Source organism: Anopheles merus, unplaced genomic scaffold (assembly GCF_017562075.2).
Source record: "Anopheles merus strain MAF unplaced genomic scaffold, AmerM5.1 LNR4000271, whole genome shotgun sequence".
Classification (NCBI taxonomy): Eukaryota; Metazoa; Arthropoda; class Insecta; order Diptera; family Culicidae; genus Anopheles; species Anopheles merus.
The window spans coordinates 26,936-52,654 of record NW_024427851.1 but is presented as its reverse complement, the minus strand read 5'-3'; the positions used below and the strand labels follow the sequence as shown (position 1 = coordinate 52,654).

General features: G+C 39.7%; 1 protein-coding gene and 2 long non-coding RNA genes across 4 annotated transcripts; 1 reads left to right on the top strand and 2 right to left on the bottom strand.

Moving 5' to 3' along the window:
• Positions 1-269: 269 nt before the first annotated feature.
• On the top strand, positions 270-1,273 carry LOC121602032. 2 transcript variants are annotated; one of them, XR_006006255.1, is made up of 3 exons: positions 375-557; positions 622-1,028; positions 1,094-1,273. It is a non-coding gene; the product is annotated as an uncharacterized LOC121602032 (long non-coding RNA). The 2 variants fall into 2 exon arrangements; XR_006006254.1 differs by having other exon boundaries at positions 270-1,028.
• Positions 1,274-1,372: 99 nt separating this feature from the next.
• On the bottom strand, positions 1,373-2,863 carry LOC121602033. The gene is made up of 2 exons (XR_006006256.1): positions 1,893-2,863; positions 1,373-1,829 (listed from the first exon to the last, which is right to left on the bottom strand). It is a non-coding gene; the product is annotated as an uncharacterized LOC121602033 (long non-coding RNA).
• A 5,472-nt stretch (positions 2,864-8,335) lies between these two features.
• On the bottom strand, positions 8,336-21,502 carry LOC121602035. The gene is made up of 3 exons (XM_041930808.1): positions 21,010-21,502; positions 20,750-20,937; positions 8,336-8,418 (listed from the first exon to the last, which is right to left on the bottom strand). Exons 1-3 carry the CDS (start codon positions 21,276-21,278, stop codon positions 8,336-8,338), a joined length of 540 nt encoding a protein of 179 aa, XP_041786742.1. The 5' UTR covers positions 21,279-21,502.
• Between the last annotated feature and the right edge of the window lie 4,217 nt (positions 21,503-25,719).

The window sequence follows — 25,719 nt, the reverse complement described above, 5'->3', positions numbered from 1 at the left end:
CATTTCTAGCAATGAGTAAATGAGTTTGAAGTTATTGGAGCTGGATGTTTTAAAAATTAAATAAAACTTTAAATCATAAAAAAAAACAATAAAAATGGAATTGAACTCAGGTCGACCATGGTACTAACATTACACCATTAACATTTGACCATAACTAGTTCATGAACATGAATTGTTATCTATCACTTTTAAACCCTTCAAATATAGTACAATGAACAAAGAGATGTGTAAAAGTTCATCGATGCGTGTGAGAGAGTAGGGCTGATGAATAGAAAGAGATGGCATGAGTTTGTGTTCATTATCCCCGAAAAATTTCGCTTGGGAAGAACAAGGTTATTAGACTCTATACAGGTTACGACAGAGCGTTTGAGAGGGTCACCATTATGGATACCTTGTTTACAACTTTTCTGTCAAAATAGATGCCGACCAGCTGTTGCTTGGCACGAGCAACATAAATAAGTTTACAGAAGACGAAATTACTGCTACAATTATTCTTCATGCTAACTAGTTATATCATTTATAGAATATGACTTCTATGTTGGATTGGTTAATGCTAAGTCAATTTTGCTTACATGCCCTGAATATCGTCGGATTGTTTCATCAGTTTCAATTGTTCTACAGGTTTGGTATTGCTGTCCTAGCTTCAGTGGACGAGAGTTCATGCCGTCCAGCAGCAACAGTGTCCAAACTGGGTTATTGTGCTGTCCCAGATGCTGCCCCTCGTATGAGAAGTGGCCAGATCCCATGTCGCTTCGCGCATAACAGCTCGTCCTTTATTCGGATTGGAACGGACACGGAACAATTCAGTGAAAGAGTATCGATGTGATGACACCCTTTTGACGATGTTGGTCAGGGAACCAGTGATGATGTGGTGCAAAAAATGCTACCGGCATCACTTTCGTTCCGCTATTGCACTTGACCCGAACTAGGACCGCGACGGCGCAGACGAACTTGCGGCAGCGGTGATGATGCGTATCCCTCCTTCGAAATTGCGGTGCTGAGATGATGATAAGGTAGAAGCTTGTGTGGTATGTCCTTACTAAAACACTGCTTAAGCTACACCCAAGGTGACATGCATTATCGTCCCCCACAGGAATAAGGCTGCAGCCAAAACGGAATGAATATTTGTTTTCTTTGAACTGGAACGGCAACAGTGGCAGCATAGACGATCGTCTCGAACATGACGACTGCAACGAACCGACATGGAACCGCGGACAATAACTTAAATAACAACTATGCATAAGCACAAATATACTTATAGTTTATTTCCTAATTATAATTGTTACAACAGGACCGTTCAACATTTACTCCCCGGCTCAGCCACTACTCTTCCTTCACAAGTGCTCTTCTCGGTGACCCTCATATTCATCTCTTTCTCCTTCTCTTTATCATATAATTTGTATGAAAAGTGAAATAATGTGGATAGGGTTTATCTGCCTCTATCAAACATGAAAAATATTATGACGTCATAAATGTCAATACTGCAATCACATCGTGTGTTAGCTTCCACGAGAAGATATATTCGTTTTTTGATTAGGCTAGCATGCAATGCTGTCTCTATTGAACCGTTAGTTCGGAGCCGTTGATTCGTCGACGGCTCTGGAACAGTGGACTCGCAGCCGGCTCCGCAGTTGTTGGAATGGAGCCGTGAGTGCAGAGCTGTTAGTCCGGAACCGGTTGCGGAGCCCTTGGAGCGGAGCCGGCTACGGAGCCGTCGGAGCGTAGCTGGCTCCGGACCCGTTAGTCCGGAGCCGTTGGTGCGCTCCGAAACGCCCATCACTAGATCACAGGACTGTTCTTGGACGGAAAGAATCTCGTGTGATGAAATTCTACGAGAAATTAAAAAATAAAATTATTTCTTTTTCATTTCACTAAAACATGAATCAAATTACCACGTGCTGTTAGAGACTGGTTTGATGTTAATCTACGGTTAGAAACGTGTCGTTCGATATGATTTTTTTTTATGTCCAGCCGCTGCATACATTTTCCGTCCAGCATATGCTCACTATCTGGCTACTTCATCCGCTTCTTTATCGGCTCTCCCTTATTGCTTATACACACATGATTTTGCAGCAAACTTAAGTTAATGTCCTGAGATCGTTTTCCGACGTAACGATTTTTCAACTCGTACATGTTGGGTCTTAATACGATAACACACGAATATTCATAGCGGAATCCCTTCTCCACTTTCTACATAAGTCCAGTAGAAAGTACATAATTAAAATTAGATTTACAATAATTGAACAATTCAACCTAAAACATCGTACTATTGCACGATTGCAATCCAGTTGCAATCAGTCGAATTGTAAACAAACCAGTCCAATTGTAAACAAACCATTCCAATTTGTCTGTCAAAATTTTTTCATTCATTTTTTTATTAGAAATCGGCCAAAACAGGCTTTTGTCATAACCTGTATAGAGTCTAATAACCTTGGGTTTGCGTATGTTTTTTTTCTTTGCCGTTTCGCACTTTCAAGCGGGATCACCATGTGTGCGTGTTTTTTTGGTTTTTCAAAGAGAAAAAACCACTTTGACAAATACCAAGGGGAGAGGGGAGGGTGTGTATGTACAAGAGAATGTGCTTATGAAAATAAATGTGAGAAATAAAAGAAAATATGTTAAACGCATTTCTAACTGTGTCTGGACTCATTGCAATCCGAAAGAAAGCGAGGGAGGTTCATAAAATGTAGTACACATGCATGCAACATTTATCGCGCAGCCGCGACGTTTCTTGCATTCAGCCCGATCGGAGCTTCTAAGAGATTCTTTTAACCTTCATTTCTATAACCACCTACCCGGGTATGTTTAGCTTATTCTTTTTTATGATAATTTTTTATTGGATTATCGAATCGATCCAAAAAAATTAGAATACCTAGAGAAACATGTTTTAAAAAAGTGGTAAAAAATTCAGATTTTTTTAATTTTTTTAAATGTGCTTTAATATTCTTCTAAAGCCACATAGATTGAAATGATTGCCCCGACAGTCGGGAAGACATGGCGGTGTATTAGTGTCAGTTCATCTAATTGCTATGCAATCAATTTATGTAACTAAAAGCCATACTTCATAAATTTATAACATAAAAAGAAGTATTGTTATTATAGCTGCATAGAATAAGTTAAATACGACATTTTTTTTACCAATAAAAATACGAATTCCCTTCTAAAATGTATTACCTACCCGGGTAGGTGGTCATAAAGATGAGGGTGTATTTTTGGTCAGAGAAACGAAGGTTAATCGGCGCCCAGATAGAGCCCGATGAGACCGACATCGTATGGATTTTCGTACCAGGGTTGGTACCGGGGAAAACTCTACTTCACTGACCGATTGAAATTTCATTTTGTTGGATTAATTAAAGTAGAACACGCATCGTTATTAGTACAGAAAAGACATATGTATTCGGTTTAATTGAAATGATTTCTAGCTGTTGTTTGTTATGTGTATCCAGACCAACCAATGTACATTTGTGCTAGATTGTCTATGTCTGTTGCCTCCTTAATCAAGTGGTTTACTTGCCCTTCAATGGATAGTGGATTATGTGACAATTTACCATTAACTTTTACATAGCCTTTTAGTCTTTCTTCAATGTTTAACACATTGTGCATGGCTTGGGGATCGGTTCGTTCTAAATAGCTATCCCTTTCGCTTGATTCCCCTTGAGCAAACGTCATCTTGCTCCACGACACCATGGGATCGTAAACAAAAGGCTTCAATACAGACATGAATGTTGATGCATGGGTTTGAAGAATTCGTAAAACAATTTCACAGCATCGCCGATAAAGCCCTTCCACTCCGAGAGGTCCCATTGCATCTACCATATTATGAGTCAAGCGAAATGGCACTAACTCTGGAACTGTGAATGTTTCTCCTCGATTAAACAAGCAATTAAAATCTACGTGCACAGTATCTCCGTTAGTAGAATCAAACAGAATATTTTCGCCATGGCGATCTCCAAGCCCTAATATGTAACCAACCATCGAAATAACTGCAGTAGTTTTTATGTACGACGAACGAGCTTGAAACCAATTATGGGGATTTGGAAAACAATCTCGAAACCATTCACTAAATAACGGTGGATGCCGCGGAACAAGAATAGTTTCAAAGGCGTGCCGTTTCTTTGCAAGCGGTTCTGTGCGCTCATAATTAAAGTTTCTCAATTCTTTCGCCGTCATTCCCAGTCCACGCTGTTTGTAATACGTGCATACGATACCGCGAAATGTGTTCAGATTTGATATCCACTCAATAATACCACACTCTTCATTTAAAGGTAGAACAGCATATGTGCGTATGTGTAACCTTCGGAATTTTGCATCTGGATCTTGTGATAAATATTGCTTAACAACTGCATTAAACTCCATCAAACGGAAATCTTTTCGCAGATCATCTTTAGGTTTCATCATCATTGTATAAAGCTTGCCGTTATGGCCTCGGAGTGAAATTTTCCTAGGTTTTTGCAAAGAATGCAACACTGTCACTTCTTCGGAAATTCCAGCAATATATATAGCATTTGTAGGGTATGGTTGAAAATTCATCCCTGTATTTTTATTCAGCACTAGTTGTATGCATCTTTCAATGGGAATCAAAATATTTGAAAAGTTTTTATCAGCCAGCAGTTTTGGTAAAGCTTTCACTAAGATAGAAACTGTAACATTTGCCTGTTTTGAATGTCTGATGCCTCCTGGATTTCCCGGAATTTCTTTGTTGGTAAGCTCGATAAGACGTTCAGCCAATCCATTAAAGTCTTTTATCAACTTTTGCATGTTCTCTACTTGCAGCAACTGACGATCGTTAAATATTTCTACACATCGCCGTACCCGGATGGTATAAGATGATTTATATACGCTCAGAATCATCCATAGAGTTTGCTGAGGATAATAGAGGAGCAATTTGACAATTATGGCTTTCAATATTATGAACGTTTCTTGGGAAGGATGAGCAACTCTACTTATTAATTGGGAAAAAGCAGTAAAGAAAAAATACGGCGATAATGTATCTTTGAACTTGCTTGCCAATTTATTCATTGACTGTGCGATTTTTCGCGCCATATTCAAGGAAGTACTAATGCCTTCACTTGATTTTGGTATCGTCTTTGCAGTAGAGTCAAGCCAGATACTTAATACGCGTGGCATCGATTGATAAATATAGTTTGATCCATACATCATTGATTTGCCATAACACTTCATTACTTCAAATAGCATTTCCCAGCAATTTGCTGAATTTTGCTCGACTGCTGGACACGAGCTATACAATTTGTCGACGTATTGTGCAAGTTGTACTAATGCTACTTCACTTTCCGGGTTCATATCTACTGCCTCTTTGAAATAACGTCGATTGAGTGTTGCTGATATATTAGACGCCTCAGCATTGTATGTAGCAATAAGACGCTTACCTTCTGCTTGTATGAAACGAATCTCTTTGGGTGTTGTTTTTATATGATTATTACCAACCGAAGAAACAGGGACATCGCCCAATATTTCATTCACTCCTCTTTCAAGAACCTTTAATGCCCCTGTTATATCTCGTCGATCCCAAAGCAATTTGGCATTTTTTATGAAAAGATCAGGAGGACGATAGCTTTCTGCATGTAAAATATACAATAATGCCTGCTGGTACATATTTGCTCGCGATGCTAACTCTGTACTTTTCATCCAAAGTTGTCCGATCGTTTGATCAACCAAATGACGCAGACGATTAACATTTTGGTCGTCGTCGATTTTTTCCCAATTTATTTCGTCTATCGTGCGCCTCATTTCCTTCAGAAGTATGCGCCTCAAGCTAAGGATTGGTTCTATTGTGGCAGCATTCGGTTGTAATACTTCTAGCCTAGCTTTCATATTTGCAACAAGCTTCTGAAGGTCAACAATTACAGTGGATGCTGTAATAAGTTCGTCGTTACGTTGACCTTTTTGTAGAGTGCGCAGAGTGTGCATTATATGTCCACATTTAGCAAACTCTTGGATGATGTGTAATTTTAACACCTGATCATAACGGTTTTCGTATGTACCCAGCTGTTCATCTAACGAACGAGAACTAGAACGTTCACTACAGCTACCCTGAAACACATACCTTCGGGCTCGTTGTATTTCTGAACAAAATCGTGCATAATCCGGTTGTCGAAACTCAATAATAAGTGAACCACAAATAACTCCCCAGTGACGTGATTCACCATCGATGGCTCCACTCAATTGATCAGCTCGCCTTTGAAGTAGCAATTCTTCGAGTTCTTCGAATCTTCCTAGTCGGTACAGCGGTTCTGCCTGTATATCCAGTAGAGGTTTATGTAGGGCCGTATCATGAAATCGAACCAGTAAACTTTCTGCAAGTAGTAATGCTGTTTCCGGTTGATCAAGCCGTAGATAACACTCGATCATACTGTTTAAAAAATTAAGACTTGGATATTGTTCTTGGATATTAGTAAGTTGTAATAACCTCTCGTAACACGCCACAGCTTCTTGCAATCGACCTGTAGCATTATGATATAGAATTAACTCGTGTAAGGTTGATTCTGTTGCTTTCAAAGCCATAACACCTTCCACCGAGTCTGTATCTCCGAGGTATGAATAAAGTTCACACAAGAATGATAACTTTTTTTGTAGTTTTATACTTTTATCTTCGCCATTCAAACTGTGTTCTACGTATTGTAATGCTCTAGCATATTCATGACATTTAAAATTTACTTGCGCCAATAGATTGCTATCAAAGTTGTTTAGGAATGTACTAACCACAGCAAAATTATGCTGATAATTATGAAGATCTTTATCTTTTGATGTAACATCCTTGAGGTACTGTCTTTTCCATCGTTCGAGGAAATCAAATAACCCAAACGCATATTTAGCGCATTGCAAAGCCAGCTCTTTGCCACATGTATCATGCCGCTCCTGAGTCATGCATACAATCAATCTATTTGCAGATGTATATTCTATATCTACTTTGTCATTTGCTCGGTTCGCAGCAGGAATCGTGGTAAAACTTTCGCAATATGCAATGGCTCCGTTGAAAACGGCATGAAGTTCTTCTACAATAAATTGTATTTTATCATTCCCTTCGCAAAGTAGTAATGAATGTAATAGTATGTAAGGTAACATCAACATAAGAGTTCCTCTATCACATCGCAAGCTTGGCTTAAAAGCTCGTAGAAGGTTACGAGTTGAATTAACAGTTATATATTCAATCATTTGGCACGCCCATTGGTAACACCATTCGTGACTTGATCCAACATTGTTAAATACCGGATGTGCAACTGCTGTCTGCGATGCTCTTGAAACTGTAGTATAACATGATGTTAGTAACGGTTCCATTATTGGTCGCAAGCGTTCTGGGATGGTTTCCCATATTTCTCGTTTTTTATCTGCTTTTGGAGAGACACCTCGTTCGTTTAATATTTCCTGTATGGCAAGTGAAAAACTATCGACAAACTTTGAATCTTTTTGCCTTTGGTATGCTCGGCATAGTTCTCGCAAGGCGATAATGGCAAAACAGTCGGAATGAATGCTCAATGCGAAACCTACACCGGTCGGAGCATAATTAGGTGGCAAATGACTGGGTGCCAAAGCTCCTAGCTCTCCAAGACACTCTGCTGCTCGTTGTTGAAGTATTACATCTTGTTCACTAAGTCCACGTGTCAGCGTTTCTACCATTGTAGCTATTATGGTAAGGCTTATGCTTTGGTGTTGCCCCAAAATAGCTTCATTTAGCTCTGCCCGGCCATGTTCACAAAGTCTACATAAGTAGGAGAATGCGTATGCTCGTACTTTTAAATTTTCATGATTGCTATGTCGAATAAGTTCTTCAAGGCGGGTAACAAATTGGTCGCTTCCTATTTCATCGTGGTGTTTTGGAATACGCGATGCCACTATTTTTTTAATATTTTCTGCTACATTAGTATCTTCTATAAAAAACAGATCACAGAGACTATTCCCAAGTAGACTATTGTTCTCTATGACCAGGTATCGAAATATGTATCCAATATCTTCGTTGTATGTATCAATTAATGGCTCCAACGTAACGAATATTGTACTTAAAAGTGAACCTAATTGTCGCACATCTACCGTGCATACAAAAATACGCCACGTATTAACGCAATGTTTTGCTAAAGCCGATCCTTCTGGAAGAGCTAATGCTGTTCGGAGCACAGCAATGACTTTGAACCGAAATGGTGTTATGTGTTCCCCACCAAGCAACCGAATAATGTCACCCAGACTAAGCAGCGCTAATCGCTTGAGAAACTTCTCTCCGTCTGGATTAACAAGTGTTGCTTCTAAATTTGCTAGTACTCCTAAAAACCTTTCAGCAATATATTCCGCGATTCGAGTTGTTGATACCTCGTCATTATCACTATCATTGGAAAGTAAACTGCGAAATGCGTGCATTACACACTCTGGGTTGATGTGGTAGTAAATTAAAACTTCCGATACTGTTCTCTGCAATGAAAAGCGATAATGGAAGAAAAAACATTAGCATTTTAGTTAACTTCTGCTCAAGATTTTGGTAAGAAAAAAGGCCAAGGCTATGTTAAATGTCCTAGATACTCATTGAAACAATAGGGTGAAGAATAATGCCAAAAAATGCATCTAATTTTTACATCTATTCAAAAATCCAATTGTTGCACAGTTACACAAATTCAAAATTCTATTATTGCACTCTTTATTATCCATTATTGAACACTTTCCAACACACTGAAATAAACAAACAAAAAAAAAATAACAGTCTAGAAATAGATATTTTTTTATGAAACAGTATTTTGGAAAATGCATAACGCTGTTTCATTACATGCTTGTCCTTGATTAAAGCTGGAATTTGCAAAATTAGTAGTAAACTGCACCTGTTGCCGAATGCTAATTGTAAACAAAACGGTGTAAACGTTCAAAAATAGGAGGCTTTGGGCTGTGCAATACAGGGTTTCGAATAATATCATGGACTACTCAGCGGTCGACAAACTTGTTAGGGAAAGGGCCAAATTTACTAAATGATTGAGAGTCGCGGGCCAGGAGAATTAATCACTTTTTTTATTATTTTTGCACATACATTGTTACGCTATAAAATGTTATAAGAATAACTTACTTATCCGACACTACACCCGCTTTGCGGTCTTGGCTTGTCTCAGAAGTATGGGTGGTGGGAGCTCGGAATTAGACCCTACCCTGTGCAGATTCCGTGTTCGGAATCAATTCCGAAGCCGATTCCGATGCTGGAATGGATTCTGATTTTGAAACCGATTCCGGAATCGGAATCAGCTCCGGAATCGAAAACGGCTCCGAGATAGGAATCGCAATTTGCTACGGCAACGGAATCAGAATTGACTCCAGAATTGGAATTAGCTCCGGAATGAGAATCAGTTCTTGGATTGAAATAAGAAGTTCCAGAAGCGAAATCACTCCGAGAATCACCATGAGAATGGATTATTTGCGGCTGTCAATACGTAGAATCATTGGATCCAAACGACTATTCTTATTGAGATACCGGAACAGACTCCAATTTCGAAGCCAATTCCGGTTCGGGTGTCGATTCCGATTCCGGAACTGATTCCGGAAGCGATTATGATTACGGAGCCGATTCCAAAAACTGATGCGGGACCTACTATCTGGAATCGAATCCAGAAAACTTCATTTTTCCCATCACAAGACTTAACTGGGGCTATATCGTCCGTTTCCATGCGTAGAACATGGAACAGATTTGGACAGTGTCCATGTTTCAGAGGCGTATGTGAGTACCAATACTATATTGGTTCTATGTAATCCCAGCTTTATCTGTCGCGACAGGTTCTTTAAAGTGAACTGATTTCTCAGGCTGTAGAATGACCGGTTGGCAGCCAGCATCCTTGCGCGAAACTCGACCTCCATGTTATAATCGTTAATGACCCGAGATATCTTTTCTAAGACGACTTAGAAAATGCGTTCACCTAGCTTTACGTCACGTCTACGTTATTGGTTAATGATATTAATGATATCATTATGAGCTTATAGTACAGTTTTTCTGTGAGTATATCATCCAAGCAAGGTTCAAATTTCTATTATTTAAAAACTGTTATTAAATCGTACAGATTTTCAGTTACGGATCGACAACATAGTGCGCAAAATTGTTTAAAAGGGCAAAACAACAGAGCAAGAGCAATATCGTTTCTTGAAGAACCTCTCCTCCAATGCTGCAAAAAATATTGAGGATATCTAGGGAAGATATAAAAGCCTTAACGACTGAACAAATATTAAAACAAACGTACATTCAGTAACTACTACAAGCTTTACGAACAAGCAATGCAATGTCAGACAAATTGATAACTGATTCCTTTTTCAAAAGCTCCTTGACAATCTTTGTCCTCTTGAAAAGCAAGAGTGGGTAATAGTCGTACTTGTAAATATAACAATCCGTTTTTTAAATATTCGTTCCTATTTTCATATGGAAGCAATGTTAGTGTTACTGTTGCGGGCGCCAGCAACGCCGCACGACATTTGTTCTCTGGGTTGTCGTGACCGTGCGATCAAACCATACTGGTCCTGGAACCAATCATGAACCCATACTGGATCTCGAAGCAATTATGAACCCATACTGGTCCTAAAACCACTCATGAACCCATACTGGTCCTGAAACCGCTCATGAACCCATACGGGCACTGCGAACGATCATGAACCCATATGGGCCATGCAACCGATCATGAACCCATACGGGCCCTGGAACCAATCATGAATCCGGAGCTTAGCATGAAGCTTTACGGACCGTGGAACCGATCATGAACCAAAACTGGTCCTGTTACCGATCATTCATCCTAAACGGCCCTGACACCAATCATTAACCCATACGGGTCTTGGAACCGATAATCAACCCATACGAGTCCTGGGACCGATAATGAACCCATACGGGTCCTGGATCCGATCATGAACCCTTACCTGCCCTGTAACCTATCATGGACCCGTACTGGTCCTGGAACCGGTCATGAGCCCATATTGGTCTCGGAACCGATCATAAACCCATACGGGTCCTGAAACCTATAATGAGCCCATACGGGCCCTGTAACCTTTCATCAACCCATACAGGTCCTGAAACCAACTATGAACCCATACTGGTCCTCGAACCGATCATGAACCCATACTGATTCTGGAACCGACAATGAACCCATACCGGCCTTGGAACCAATCATGTACCCATACGGGCCCTGGAGCCAATCATGAATCTATACCGGTACTGGAGCTTAGCATGAAGCTTTACGGGCCGTGGAACCGATCATGAACCAATATCTGCCGTGGAACCAATAATGAACCCATACCGGTCCTAACCGTTCCTAATCGGTCGGAACCTATCACGAACCTAAACCGGTCATTGAACTGAAAGATAGCCCATAAAGAACCTGGAACTGATACCGCGACCCGCTAAACACATACTGGTTCTGGAACCTTTCACGAACCTAAACCGGTCATGGAACTGAAAGTAAACCCATAATGAACCTGGAACTGATATTGAACACATACCAGACCTGAAATCGATCATGATTTCATGCTGATCCAGAAATAGCTTCCGATTTCTTTCATTTAGGGGAATATTTCCAGGAACAGTTCCGGATATGGATTCGGAACAATACTTGGACCTGGTTCAGGTATGGAACGGATAAAATTCCAGTTCCAGCCAACAAAGCACCGTAAATGTACACCGTAGGAATTAGCGTAGAAATTTAGTAGAATTTGTATTCGACCATGTTGATTAGTCCATCAATCCATGTTACTTACAGGGTTTACCAGCATAATAAACAACTGTCCACTTGTTTATAACAATAGTCGTTTTAAATAGACACCGCTGTCTACCACTTGCTCACACGTCAGATGGTGTAAGCTACTCTGTTTAAAAGGGCAGGTATGGAATAAATTCAATAACACAATTTTCGCCTTCGATTAGCAACTGTCAGATTTGGCACAGTTTGTTTTGTTGGGAATTTTTTTTGCAAAAACCAAACATTTTCAAACACGTTTCTTTTATTCAAGCAATATGCAGTATAAACCATACATTTCAATAAATCAAAACATTAATTTTGTTAATTATACAACAACCACAAAACAATACGGCCTTTTTGGACCGTTACTCCTGAATAAAAAAAAAAAACAACCACAAGAAACCGTGCCGAATCCGACCGTTGTGCAATCGAAGGCGAAAATTGTGTAATTAAATTGGACAGAGTAGCTTACACCATCTGACGTGTGAGCAAGTGGTGGACAGTGGTGTCTATTCAAAACGACTATTGTTATAAACAAGTGGACAGTTGTTTATTATGCTGGTAAACCCTGTAAATCGAATTTGGTAGCGTATGAAATGTCATTCTAAGATGTTCAGTAATTTGTATTCGAATTAAAGTTATACGAATTTGAAAAAGAAGATATGTCTGATTTTGAAATCTTTTAGGTTATCTTTTCGCGGGCCGGATTAATGATGCGGCGGCCGCATTTGACCCGTGGGCCGTTTTTGTCGACCGCTGAAAAACTTCATCCGCTCGATGGAATGTTTCAAAAGGTTATGGGAGCCGGCTCCGGAGCCGTCGGAGCGCAGCCTGCTCCGAAGCTGTCGGAGCAGAGCCGGCTCCCCTCCTCCCCTAGTGTAATAAACTTTAATGTTGGAAGAACCCCCCCCCTCCCCCAAAATACATAACAGATGAACCCCACCCCCCTTCAAAAGCTTAGTTTATTGAAAAAAAATAGATTTTCTTTTTTTTATTCATTTTTAATTTTTAAATGAAACAAAAAAAAGAATAGTTGTTGCATGCAGCAATCAAATTCAAAAAGATTCTGATAATCGGATCCTCGGCACGGTTTCCAATGTTCTTGCATCACCATCATCATAAGCGTTTTTCGTCCAGCCATCTTCCTGATCCTCCATAAATATGTCTTTCTTTTCGGAAATGTTTCTTTGGCTGTAGATGTTGTATCATCATCAAATTGATCATTATATTCCACATATTATGTGATGTTTAAATTATTACGCATGTCCTACAAATTAGGAACAAAAATTATTACCAGTGGTCAATTCTGACAAAAAAATGGCTGAATGTATCAACTACATCTACCATTTATTTGAAATGGATTGGGATTGAAAGGAATTGGATTGGTATAACACCCGTTTACAGCGTTACAGTTATTTCTCGGGCCATTTGCTTGCAATAGCGTGTCGTCTCTTGCGAATCGCTTGCTACTATCATCAAATCAATCGAATGGCACGCACACTATTGTCGTCACAGTAATGGGATACAACGTTATTGCGACGATCCCGAGTTAAGTTTTTACGTCTGTCCTTCTGGGGTAGCAAAATGACGGTCTATTCGGGTGAGTAGTACATAAAAAGTAGCGAGATCTTTTTTTAGGCCGGCATAACCGCGAAGGTTGTTAAGTCACGAAGAAGAATCCTCGTTTCAATTGTCAATTCCAATCATTCTCTCAATCAAATTCTTTCATTCTCTCGTTTCTCCCAAAACAAACTCAGCTCTCTCTTTTTTCCATTCCACACATTCGATCTTTATTTTTACCTCTTTACTCGCACATACATGTTTACATACTCACACAAATCACACTGCCCGCGCAAAACCCGTGCGGGATACACACGTACCCGTCATCTGCGTGGTCTTCAACGACTGGTGTGCACGCTTTAAAAATTATTCCTGTCTGCCTCCCTTCGTTGCTCCTACGTCAGTACTAACACACTTAAAAATATATCACGACCTCGGTTAAAAAAACTGCCGAAATCCTTAAATCCGTTAAATAAATATTTGAACCGAAACTCGGCAACACAACATGCCGAGAACATACGTTAACACAGCTGTACCGAGCTCATCCGTCAAAATAACCGAGATTTCAGCTTTACTATTTGGATTGAGAAAACACGCAGCCTCGGCTCAACACGGACTCTCTAAGGGACATTACTGTCCAACAGGAATTCAAAGCCGCTTTAGACGAGTCTCTACTACCAGAAAACAGATATGAAACTACGAGCGAGAGGTGGAACGCTCTAAAAACAAAAATAATAAACTGTGCAAGAAATATACTCCCACCACGTCGTGGCAACACCAAATCTGGCTGGTTCGACGATGAATGCGGACAAGTGACCGAACGTAAGAATACTGCATACCGAGCAATGCAGCAACGGCATAGAACGCGGGCATGCGCAGAGGAATATTCACGGCTCAGACGCGAAGAGAAACGAGTTCACCGCTCTAAGAAGCATGCTTTGGAAGAGCAAAACATGCGGGAACTCGAGCAAACCAGAGAGGCGTACGGACCGACACGAAAGTTTTACCAAGCGATAGCAGGTCACCGAAACAACGTGGTACCTAAGGTAACCTGCTGTCGCAACAAGGATGGAGATCTGGTTAGTAACCAGCCAGAGGTCCTCTCGCGGTGGGCTCAGTACTTTGATGAATTACTCAACGACCAGTTAAACGAACAGCTAGAAGCGCCACTAGCAGATAGTGTCATGCTACTGCCACCTAGCATAGAAGAAACACGAAAGCCTATCCGTCGGCTGAAAAATAACAAGGCACCCGGAACCGACGGAATTGCAGCTGAACTGGTCAAGAATGGAGGTGCACGACTAGAAAACGAGATTCATCAAATTGTTACTGAGGTGTGGGATAGCGAATCGATGCCTTGTGATTGGAATCTCGGCATCATCTACCCCGTATACAAGAAGGGAGACAGGTTGGACTGCAACAACTACAGGGGTATTACGGTGTTGAATACCGCCTATAAAATATTCTCCCTGATCCTTCAGGATCGCCTTGTCCCGCACGTCGAAGAGATAGTAGGAAACTATCAAAGAGGATTCCGAAACGGAAAATCAACCACTGATCAGATCTTCACCATGCGGCAGATCTTGGAGAAGATGGCTGAATACAAAAACGACACATACCATCTCTTCATAGACTTCAAAGCCGCATACGATAGCATAGCCAGGGTAAAACTGTACGACGCTATGAGCTCATTTGGAATCCCGGCCAAACTGATAAGGCTAGTTAGAATGACTATGACCAACGTCACATGCCAGGTGAGGGTGGATGGAAAACTCTCAGGACCTTTTGCTACCACCAAGGGTCTGCGCCAGGGGGACGGGCTTGCCTGTCTCCTATTCAACTTGGCGCTAGAGAGGGCCATCCGCGACTCGAGGGTGGAGACTACGGGAACCATCTTCTATAAGTCAACCCAGATCCTGGCATACGCTGACGATATAGACATCATTGGTCTGCGGCTCTCCTATGTAGCAGAAGCCTACCAAGGGATTGAGCAGGCGGCAGAGAGCCTCGGATTGCAGATAAACGAGGCAAAGACCAAACTGATGGTGGCAACATCAGCGGACCTACCAATAAATAATCCGAATCTACGTAGGCGTGACGTACAGATAGGTGAACGCACTTTTGAAGTCGTCCCACAATTCACCTATCTTGGGTCAAAGGTCAGCAACGACAACAGCATGGAAGCTGAGTTGCGCGCAAGGATGCTGGCTGCCAACCGGTCATTCTACAGCCTGAAAAAGCAGTTTACCTCAAAGAACCTGTCGCGACGGACGAAGCTGGGACTATATAGTACCTATATAGTACCAGTACTCACATACGCCTCTGAGACATGGACACTGTCCAAATCTGACGAAACCCTCTTAGCCGCGTTCGAGAGGAAGATGCTCAGAAGGATACTTGGCCCCGTATGTGTGGAAGGACAATGGAGGAGCCGCTATAATGACGAGCTATACGAGATGTACGGCGACCTCACTGTCGTACAGCGTATAAAGCTCGCCAGGCTCCGGTGGGCTGGCCATGTTATACGCATGGAAACGGACGACCCAGCCCGTAAAGTCTTTTTAGGCCGTCCACAAGGACAGAGGAGGCGTGGTAGGCCCAAATTGAGGTGGCAAGATGGCGTGGAGGCGTCCGCCATTAAGGCCGGGATAACGGACTGGCAGACGAAGGCGCGAGACCGTGAGCGGTTTCGGACACTCCTGAGGCAGGCCAAGACCGCAAAGCGGTTGTAGTGCCGGATAAGTAAGTAAGTATTTGGATTAGCCAAGGCTCGGTATTCTATCTGTTATTTTCCATTCTGTTAATCTCGTGCTATTGAAACGAAAACCTTTCGGAGTGATGTTGTGTTGTAAAATTAAAAGTGTAAAAAAATAAGTGAAAATGAGTCTCTCAGCGTGAAAAAACCCGAGCATCAGTAGCGTGCGATCTAGCACGGGTATGGAGCGGGGTTGGGGCTAGGAAACTCCATCAGCTCACGCAGCCGGTGCTCTTCAGAGCGTCGCTCGGAGCAGTCCCCCTATTCAAGGATCAGATGTGGAAGCTAATCTGATTGGTTCAACCTTTGCCAGACCGTTCAGACTTCCAGGATTCATTTCCGGTCACCTACATGAGGTTAGCATCAACACTCGATCACTTGAAACCCAAACAGGATTCACTCAGACTTGTTTCACTCTGTCCGCTTTACAGAACCGTGCCTGTACCAGTACCCGCTCCCTGCCCGGCTCATTTTTCTGTACCTGTGCCACATCCAAACGCTGTGCCAAATCCGGCGGTTGAACCGGCGCCTGTCCCTACGCTTCCCATCACACCAGAACTCTCATAAGAATAGGGTGACTTCCTGCCGTCCTGCTACAGTAAGGGGCACGATCGTGGCAACATGCTGCAGAAGTATCCCACTTGATACGCAAAAAAAACCACTAAAATAAAAATAAAATGTTTATATATTTAGCCGAAATCTCGATTTGCTCTAACCGAAAATCTCGGTTAAACGTAAACATCAAAACAAAATGTCATTAACCGAGATATCGGCAACAGAAATTTAACCGAGATCTTTGTTGAGATCTCAGTTGTCCAGATCTCGGCAAAAATTAAAAAAGAAGAAAATTTAAGAGTGTATATCATAATTAGTACAGGTTCCCGAGACACGCGGACCTTCACAGGGTTTCCCACGATTTATTGGTCAGTTCCCATAATTTTTTGGGCTCGTCTCACGATTTATTCATCGTATCGTAAGATTTTTGGTTCGTTCCCCTAATTTATTGGTATCGCCCGATTGGATATCAATACAATTGTACCACAAAACTCTGAGAACCAACCACAAATTGAGGGAAACCAGCCAATAAATAGTGGGAAATCCTGTATTTGATATCAAATAAAATAATTTATTTAGTGATTATAACTTCTCATTAAATGCCTCATTCATTACACGAACACTTGCTGTATTTTGACTGAAAACCGCGTGATTCGACTTTCGAAATTAGATACGTGGTTTCTCTCAACCCCCATTAATAGCGTTTCTCGAGTTAACCATCCTATGTGTATGTGACACACCACTATATTCACTAATAGCTATAGCCATGCACCATATTCATATAAGATAAGCCGTACACTCATACATACAAGGTAAGGTTAGTCGAATAGTTAGTCCCTAGAATCGAATCGCTATCAAATCGCAATCGCAAAGGAATCTTTTTGGGATTCAAATCCTATAAACGGGATCGAATCTATCTAGGGATTGAATTTTCAAATCTTCCGAATCCTGAATCTCTCAACACTATGTGACACAGCCAAGTCGTAAGAAAAAAAATGACCAATACAGAAGAGCGAGGCAGAGCGAAAATTTTTCTTAATGTTAGAATGAGAAAAATGATTAATACACATAATAATTGCGCGATAATGCCGATTGGGTTCGTCCAATCGATGTTTCCGCAACATTTTCATAGACCCAGACCTTATGTGACAAAAGTTTGACCTCCCCCCCCCCCTCTCCCATGTAACAATCGTAATGTCTGACGATTTTTTTACTTTTAACTTAAATCAACTTTTTGTTTGTTTGATTTCAATCAAAATATACGGCCCTAAAAGAGGTTCATAAGACGAAATAAATGTTATTTTGTGATGCACAATTCTTAGATACGAAATCTTAGTTTTGATCGAAAAAAGTCGAAAATTTTTAATTTGTGTTTGAAAAAACAAAAAAATGCTCTTAAAATAAATGAAATATTGGAATATGCGGCACAATTGCTCAATATTTAAGGAAAATGCTGACTTAAACATCAATCTTGATATTTAATAAATATTTGGAAAAACAACAATTTATACGCAGTGTGCAAAACTCTGCAAAAATAGGCATATTACTCTACTTAGAATATGATAATAGTAAATAATGCCACCAATAGTTCAAAATGTATTTAAACTTTACATTAATATAAATTAGATATAAAAGAAATCATACATATCTCACCTTGATGTCAGAATGAAGCAAATGAAAAAAACTATTACCAGTAATTCTCATGATGTACTCGATACATTTGTTGGTTACTTCAACAGATTCGCTGATAAACAAGTATGTATAGATTGTCAGGAAAGACGTGGATAATAGTGCCACCAAATCTTTTCGCACGATAACAGCTATTTCTCGTAGAAGATACTCGCATTTTGAAGATCGAAGACACCAAGGCAACAGCATTGCCATCATTGTTTTATAATGCTTTCCAACGAAATCCACTGGATCTCTACTTTCAAATGTGTAACTCACTATGCTTATCGACTGGTGCAGTGTAATTCCTGCCAATATATAATTGCTAACGGCAATGCTCATCATTAGCTTAATAATGTCGTGACGATACCAGGAAAGAACTTTGTTAGGACTAATGTCTTGTCGTGCACACATTTCTGTGATGACAATCGATGCTTCATGAGTGACGTGAGATTCGGGATGCATCAGTAAATAAATCATAATACGCACACAATGAAATAGTGTTTCCTTGACGTCTATAAATTTCCAACGCAATGCTATACGGGAATTGGCATTTCCAAATTCTGCAACCATTCGTACTACGATTATTTGTTCGGCATATGTTGTTTTCGTCATGATGGACACCCTTGATGCCGACAATAACTGTTCCATCATACTGGTTATCAAATTTTCATATCGTCCCGGTTCATTGACTAAGCATGCTGATAGAATTTGCAAAATAGCATAAACGTGTTCAGTAAGTTGTTGACCAACCTTAGCTGTATTATTTCCAAATAATCGTATCCAGCAGGATTCTATTTCTCCATCGATCATAAACAGGGCAAGTGTTTCAAAGCGCAGGGCAGGAAATTGGTCATAGCTAGCAACGTTGTCTCTTCATTCGTGTGCGATATTTTCAACAAAAAGGCCCGCAAATGGGATTCTATGTTAATAGACTTGCCTTCTGCCATTAACTTTTCAGAGGATGTTTGTATGTAGTAATCTTCCAAATGCGTTGTAGAGACCGTTCGGTTATTACATTCCCGGCAATGAAAACTACGTTTTGTTTCCGAAATCTGGAATACACGAAAACTGGCTATGCAATTCGAACGAAGGCAGCAGAACAAACAGAACACTCCAACTATATCAGCCAGTGCTGCATCACCCTTATTGGTTGACAGCAGTGGCACAAAGACGTTTTCAAACAAATCAAATAAATTGATTTTTGATGACAATATCAACTGTTGGAAAGAGTGTACGAGTGTTTGTTTAATAGCGTAGCCATGTTCGGTATTAGCAATGAAAGTTAACAGCGACGTTAACTTTTTTGTTATACAGCAGCTTACTACTTCGGAGTGCAGATTGTTAGTTCTTAATTTGCAAAATTGTTCTAATACGTGTTGACAAAGTTCATTATCCATTTGCGTATCCCAGGAATATCGTTGGTTCATATCACCATTAAAGTTGTTCGCCTCAAAAGGCGCAAACAGAATTTGGAAGAGATTGCGCTGCTGATTTTGATTCAGAAGCAAACAATCGTTAATAAGAATGACACTGACGACCGCGTTTATTAAATCCATTTGCCTTGAGCCGAACAATTCAACCAGTGACGGTACTTCGAGGAGCTCTAATTTCGATTCGAAAAAAACGAATTGTTGATTTTTTAATTCAGTATCTTCTTCGCTGCAAAATGGCATCTGCGCATGTAATTTAAAATCTATATTGTTTGCCATATTTAAGGCGCGTTTTAGTAACTTGCTGTTTTCGTCTATGTTTACTAGAAATATGGCCCAAACTGTGCTCTCCAAGTGCACTGATATTTTAATCGGCTGTTTTTTACTGACTGAATTGTATCGCGCATTATTTATCTGTTTGACAATTTGAGTTACTAAATGATCATCAAGCTTCATACTTGCTCCAAACCAGTTGATGGATTCGGGAACATAACCAGTATGCAATGGTTCAAGTTTCAGCTTCTGCAATAGTGCCATTAATGTGTGCTTCAATTTATCTTGGTGTCGATTTTCGAGATTCTTTACTTTCTGTTCTGGTAGCAAACTTGTACATAGTAGCTCTGTTAATATTTTATCAAGCCATATTCTTGGAACTACTGGCCAAGACTGATGTGCACTCTGATGTGTACTAAATAGTTCCGTTGATGTATCCACAAAATGGTCTACTTCTCGCCGATTCAAATGCATCGCTGAATGCCACGTATTATATCCCATTAGCGAAACAACAAGTAGATTTATCATGTTGAGCATATTATATAACGGATAACTGCCACTACGCGCCTGGACAACATGTTTGAAATAGTTTTGGAAAAAAATAATAGAAATTGTTTTCTCCTCAATGTTGCCAACTGATAGTGTTCTCAGAACTGTGCAGATTGTTTCTTTTACAACTTGGATGGATTCGTCATCTTGTTGATTTGTCAGCATTGAAATGGCTTCGCTTAAGGTATGAAGGCAATGCAAACGAATCAAACGGCAACGTGCCATGGAATTAATTTCAATTTTTTCGCAAATATACTGCTTGCCTTGTGCTGTGACGTTCTGAAATGCATCATAAAAAGTAGTAATTGCTTCCGGGCACCCTTTTTTAAAATCATTCATCTGGTTCAATAGCTTAATAAACTCTCTAAGTGTATCGAGAGCCAGCCATCGTTGTTTTATGTAAGAAGCTTTGATAATTTCCTTTTGTAAACTGGTATAACTTTCTGAAATGCTGCAAGAGTGAACAAGGAAAACAAAAATTAACTCTGTAGAGCGATAAAAATACTTAACATTTCTATTTTACCTTTCATAAGTTTCCAATGATGCTATTCTGAGAATTTGATACATAAGCCAGTAATTAGAGCATCTGCACCGATGTCTTTCTTCGTCATTTAATAATGTTTTCGGAAAAAGACCAGGATCATCGTATGTAATATCGGTACGGATCATGCTCAGAATCTTTTCAAGATGCGGTTCATGATCGTGCAATATGTCCGCAAAAGTAATAATCAATGTTTTCCACATACTTTCCGTGTCTTCTATAGTATTTAGCTTTTCATGCATTATTTTCATGATAACTCGAACCGATAGGTACGGAATAATCCTCACAAAGATTTACTTTACCAACAACCGTTGAACAGGACAAACCGGCTACAAATGAATATTGAATTGGAACAGTAGAAGGTAATCGAAGCTTACAACTTTTTTTTTATGTAGCAACCATGATGACATTATGTTATCCAGCACTAAATAGTCTGTTCCCGAGTTAGGCTGCGCTCTGGCACCAATCGAACCCGACATCCGACTCGAACAAACCCATATAATCATATGGAGGTGCACTGTCAGACACAAACAAACAAACACGACAAACATGTCAAATCCCATACATTTTTCATGTTCGATGTCGTGTTCGATTGGTGCTAGAGCGCCGGGTAAGGCGGCGCTCTAGCAGCAATCGAACACGACATCCCACACGAACAAACCCATATAATCATATGGTGGTGCACTGTCACCGTCCAAATAGACATAGAGCGACAACGTCGCGCGCGACGAAAAATAGCTCAAAATTTCACTCGGTGTAGATCAAAGTAGCTCATTTGACTCAGTCAACCAACTTGTTTTTTATTTGAAAAATAGGTTAAAATGTGTTCAAATCTATTTTTTTGCGTTTGGCATTAATCTGGCTTGTAAACAAAGTAGATAATTCGATTATTTCGGATGAAGCAAAATTGTCGCGCGCGACGAGTAACTCTGTTTGCAAAAATGAGCTACTTTTTGTCGCGCGCGACGTTGTCGCTGTATGTCTATTTGGACGGTCAGACAGAAAAGAAACAAACAAGACAAACATGTCAAATCCCATACATTTTTCATGTTCGATGTCGTGTTCCACAAACCAATTGCATCTTGAAGGAACCACAGGTGCCATTTTGAGCAGACCGTTTACAAGGACAGTGAACCCAAAAGCACAAAAGATAGAAACACGTGGAGTGATGTTTTGTGAATTGGACGAAATAAATCGAAGAAATAAGTGAAAAAGGACACTAAGCATACGAATTACCGAAACGATGGGGGTCAACGACCCCGGAGGGGGAATTTCCCTCTTAAATTATTATAGTGGATTAGGAGTAGATTTCCAAATAGGATCCGCAGAGGAACCTAGAATAGAAAGAATAGTTGGAGAAAACAATGCTAGAGAAAACAATGCTTGTCAGAATAGCTGATAGTTCGAGAAAACAATGCTAATATTACGAGAATAAGAGGAGGAAAACTACCAGTGAGAGTGAACTCAAGCAAAATTGCGGAAAAACTTAAACGTCTAAAAAATAGGGGTGGGAGAAAACGAAACAAAAATTGTAGTGAAAGAACATCCCACACTAAATACGCGCAAAGGTGTAATAAGGTGCCCGGACATCGAATTCCTCACCGAAAACGAAATCATGGAAGGCCTCACCGAGGACAAAGTGACGGAAGTAATAATACCAAAAAGAAAAGGTAATAATAAAGTAATAAACACACGCACGGCAGTAATTACTTTCAATACGACCAAGCTGCCTAGAAAAATAGATTTCGGCTGGTATCCGTTAAAAGTAGAGTTATACATACCGAAGCTAATGCGATGTGGAACATGTCTAAAAATAGGACACACCAAAAAAGTGTGTAGACGATCAAACCCTACCCGCAAATTTCCGTTAAATGCCTTCTAATCGCCTTGTAATCGCCGGCGAATTGAAGGCGATCAGCAGTGCATTTAGCAGTAATTAAATGCCTTTGAAATATGTCAATGAAAAATTTCGCTTTTAATTTGAAATTTGAAATTGCAACTGTCAAAAGAAAACCTTACAAGCGTCTTCAGCACTGCACTGTTGTAGTGTTCCCAGATATGAGCGTGAGATTCGATAGCACGATTTACGTGTTATGTTCTCTTGCGTTAAGCTCTGAGCTATTTCACTTTATTAAAGATGGTCTACATTATTCGGTTGTTAAAGACCAACTCATTGAAAGGTGATAATATATCAAACTCATTTCGATAACTAAAATAAAAGGAAAAATGAGATACATATTTCTCCCATCCTGATAATGAACGGTGAACAAAGTGTAATTATTATGTTTTTTTAAAAAGGTATTATTTTAATTTCGCTTCACATAAATTTTGTTTAAAGTAATTATAGTAAGAAAAAAATAATTTAAAAAGAAATAAACGCAGAAAAAGATCATAAAAATCAGGATTTGAACACACGCTTTCTCGGTTCGGAACTAAAAGCGTTATCACTGCTCTATTTGGCAGTTACATTGGTACAGGTGCAAATTCAGTATATAAACAAGCTAAGATGGCGGCAAGCTATCTGTTCTCCTTGAATCAAAAAGTTGAAAGATTTCGAAGAGAACCCGTTACAGCCGTGAAAGTTTCGGTTGAAATCTTTATTCGCCTTCTAAGGCGACTAAGGCCTTAAATGCCTTCTGAATGCCTTCAAAGCCGTTTAATGCTGGTAGGGAAACTATGCGCCAAATGTAGTGAGAATGTACACGTTGAGGAGTGCAAGAACCTGAAATGCGTATCTTGTGGAGGAGAGCACCATACACTTGACAAACAATGTCCAGTGTTTGTGGATGAGATGGAGATACAAAAAATAAAAACAGTGAACAAAATAACATACGGAGAGGCAAGAAAAATACGCAGATCACAATGCCAGAGTATGCCAGAATATTCACTAACGGACAAACATACGCTCAAAAAACAAAAATATCAGATAACACACAAAATAGAAGTAAACAGGGAGTATTAAAAAAACATATTCAAAAAAAAATGATTCAAAACACAACATATACAGAAAATAACAAAAATAATAAAAATATCCCAAGCGCCACAGATTAAGCTTAAACGACTGGAAAATTGAATATCCATAGGAAAAAAATGAAAGCTTCACAGCTTCATTGGTTTGATCAATAGATGGCGGTATTACAACTCATCATTATATTGCTATCCTTTTCTTGCAATGTGTTTCGACAAGTTTCATCTTATAATGACCTATATAGCCTTCTAACTTTCTGAGCAAAAATCTATATGAATGGTCGTGTGGTCAGATACGTGGGTATCAACACCAACGACCATTACTCAAATCTCACTTGCTTCAGTACTGGTGGTTTCCGTTGGAGTTTAGTATTTAAACAATCGTATCGCCGTTCTAGTTCTAGCGATGCATAACTTCAATGCGAAACCATACAACAGTACAGAGGAAATGAGAAAGCTCTCCTCCAAGCAATGAAGCTCAACTGGTTGGGGTATCCCACCAACAGAGAGCGCCACCAGCTTTTTCGCTATTTTTAGAATGCATGAGTCGTTTGCCGTCTGCTAAACGAAGTCTTTCTATATTCCGTTTAGGTAGAGAATTTGAGGCGTTTAGAAGCCGTTTAGTGGTCGTTTAGTGGATTTGTGGCACTTGGGATAACAGAAAACAAAACACAAGCAAACTCACAAAAAGAAAATAACACAACAGAAGAAACAGAAATCACTAACAATACAGAAAAAACCATTCACATCAGTGAAACTAGACTATCAATGAACACGCCTATAGACGTGGCACAACTAGATTTAGAACAAATTTTAATGCAAAATGAAAACGGTGAACTAATGCCACTGCAACATGGCAAAAACAATAGAAAAAAAGATTCAATAAATGTAAAAAGAGCGAACAAAAAAAATAATATGATAGCCCTTTTCTCCATAAAAAAAGCAATATTAAAAAAAATATAAAAAAAACTAAAATTAATCAATTTAATGAATAACTTAAATATCTTACAAGCAAACGTACAAAGCTATAGAAAAAAACAAAGAGAAAATAGAACACATAATAAAAATGGAGAAAACCAATATAGCATGCATCCAAGAAACATGCAGAAAAGAACAAGATAACACAAAAATAACATGATATAATATTATTACAGAAAACAGAGAAGATGGATATGGCGGAAGCGCAACCCTACCAGCATTAAACGGCTTTGAAGGCACTCAGAAGGCATTTAAGGCCTTAGTCGCCTAAGAAGGCGAATTAAGATTTCAACCGAAACTTTCAAAGCTGTAACGGGTTCTTTTCGAAATATTTCAACTTTTTGATTCAACAAGAACAGATAGCTTGCCGCCATCTTCGCTTGTATATATACTGGTTTTGCACCCTTACTAATGTAACTGCCAAATAGAGCAGTGACAACGCTTTTGGTTCCGAAACGAGAAAGCGTGGGTTCAAATCCTGATTTTTTATGATCTTTTTTCTGTGCTTATTTCTTTTTATATTAATATTTTCTTGCTATAATGAATATAAACAAACTTTTTGTGAAGCAAAATGAAAATAATACCTTTTTAAAAAACATAATAATTACTCTATCTTCACCCATCATTATCAGGATGCGAGAAATATGCATCTCATTTCTCATTTTATTAGATTTATCGAAATGAGTTTGATATATTAACACCTTTCAACGGGCTGGTCTTTACCCAAGTAGCCTTAAGAAACTCTAT

Excerpts from the sequence above, each read along its gene's own strand:
- LOC121602035 (XM_041930808.1), bottom strand. The coding sequence starts at position 21,278 with ATGAAAATAATGCATGAAAAGCTAAATACTATAGAAGACACGGAAAGT. Across the intron at positions 20,938-21,009 it reads TCATTGGAAACTTATGAAAG|CATTTCAGAAAGTTATACCA; the intron begins GTAAAATAGAAA and ends TCACTCTTGCAG. Across the intron at positions 8,419-20,749 it reads TCAGAACGTCACAGCACAAG|AGAACAGTATCGGAAGTTTT; the intron begins GCAAGCAGTATA and ends TTTTCATTGCAG.